The 922-nt window shown below is 41.1% G+C and overlaps 1 protein-coding gene across 1 annotated transcript in view; it reads left to right on the top strand.

Annotated features, from left to right (window-relative positions):
* The window catches only part of LOC110448310 (ubiquitin carboxyl-terminal hydrolase 20-like), a 35,734-nt gene that overhangs the window by 22,263 nt on the left and 12,549 nt on the right, over positions 1-922 (top strand). Inside the window, exon 19 of the mRNA XM_021494480.1 lies at positions 277-358. Within this exon, the coding sequence (XP_021350155.1) occupies positions 277-358 (82 nt within the window). The remainder of the gene's footprint in view (positions 1-276; positions 359-922) is intronic.

Below are 922 nucleotides of genomic sequence, written 5' to 3'. Positions count from 1 at the left end.
ATGTTACTGATAAGGTTGTATGATGTCCCGAGGCCACGTTGTACCTGTAATGTTACTGATAAGGTTGTATGATGTCCCAAGGCCTTGTTGTACCTGTAATGTTACTGATAAGGTTGTATGATGTCCCTAGCCCACGTTGTACCTGTTATGTTACTGATAAGGTTGTATGATGTCCCTAGCCCACGTTGTACCTCTCATTGTGTTGATACATTTGTGCCAATTATTTGGTAGTACGGCACAGGAATAAAACAAAACTTGATTCTGTTTAACTTTCAGGTGTGCCACCGAACAAAGTGGACCATGTGGAGGATTTGGTGGAGTCATTTGACCAATCACTGTGGGAGAATTTACATGGGCGGTCAGTATAACAGCTGTCACTCAATGCATGTCAGTGTGGGTTAGGGTTGCTTTGAAGAGAGGATGGGGGGGGGGGGGCGGCAAGGGACCTGGGCCCTTATTCATGAAACCGTTCTCATGCTCAAGCAAGGATTTTGTTTTCAAGCCTAATTTCTTCCGGTTATACATTTTTAGGTTACCTGACCATAGGTTATGGTGACCTATTGTGATAGCCTTTTGTCCGTCGTCGTCCGTCGTGCGTTATCTTTTCCTTGTGAACACGATAACTTCAGTAAATATTAACCGAGTTTGTTGAAACTCTGTATGCAGCCATAGATCTCAGACGAGTTCGAAAATGGGAATTATTGGACAGTAACTTACAGAGTTATTGCCCTTTGTAATATTTTTATTATTGGACCTTCTGAACACGATGACTTGAGTAAATGTTAACCGAATTTGATGAAACTTTGTAGGCAGCCATATATCAATAAGATCCTGGACTCTAAATGGGAATTATTGGACAGTAACTTACAGAGTTATTGCCCTTTGTAATAATATTAATATTGGACCTTGTGAACATGATTAC

This window comes from Mizuhopecten yessoensis, unplaced genomic scaffold, assembly GCF_002113885.1.
Source record: "Mizuhopecten yessoensis strain PY_sf001 unplaced genomic scaffold, ASM211388v2 scaffold3997, whole genome shotgun sequence".
NCBI lineage: Eukaryota > Metazoa > Mollusca > Bivalvia > Pectinida > Pectinidae > Mizuhopecten > Mizuhopecten yessoensis.
This window is presented reverse-complemented; position numbering and strand designations above follow the sequence as displayed.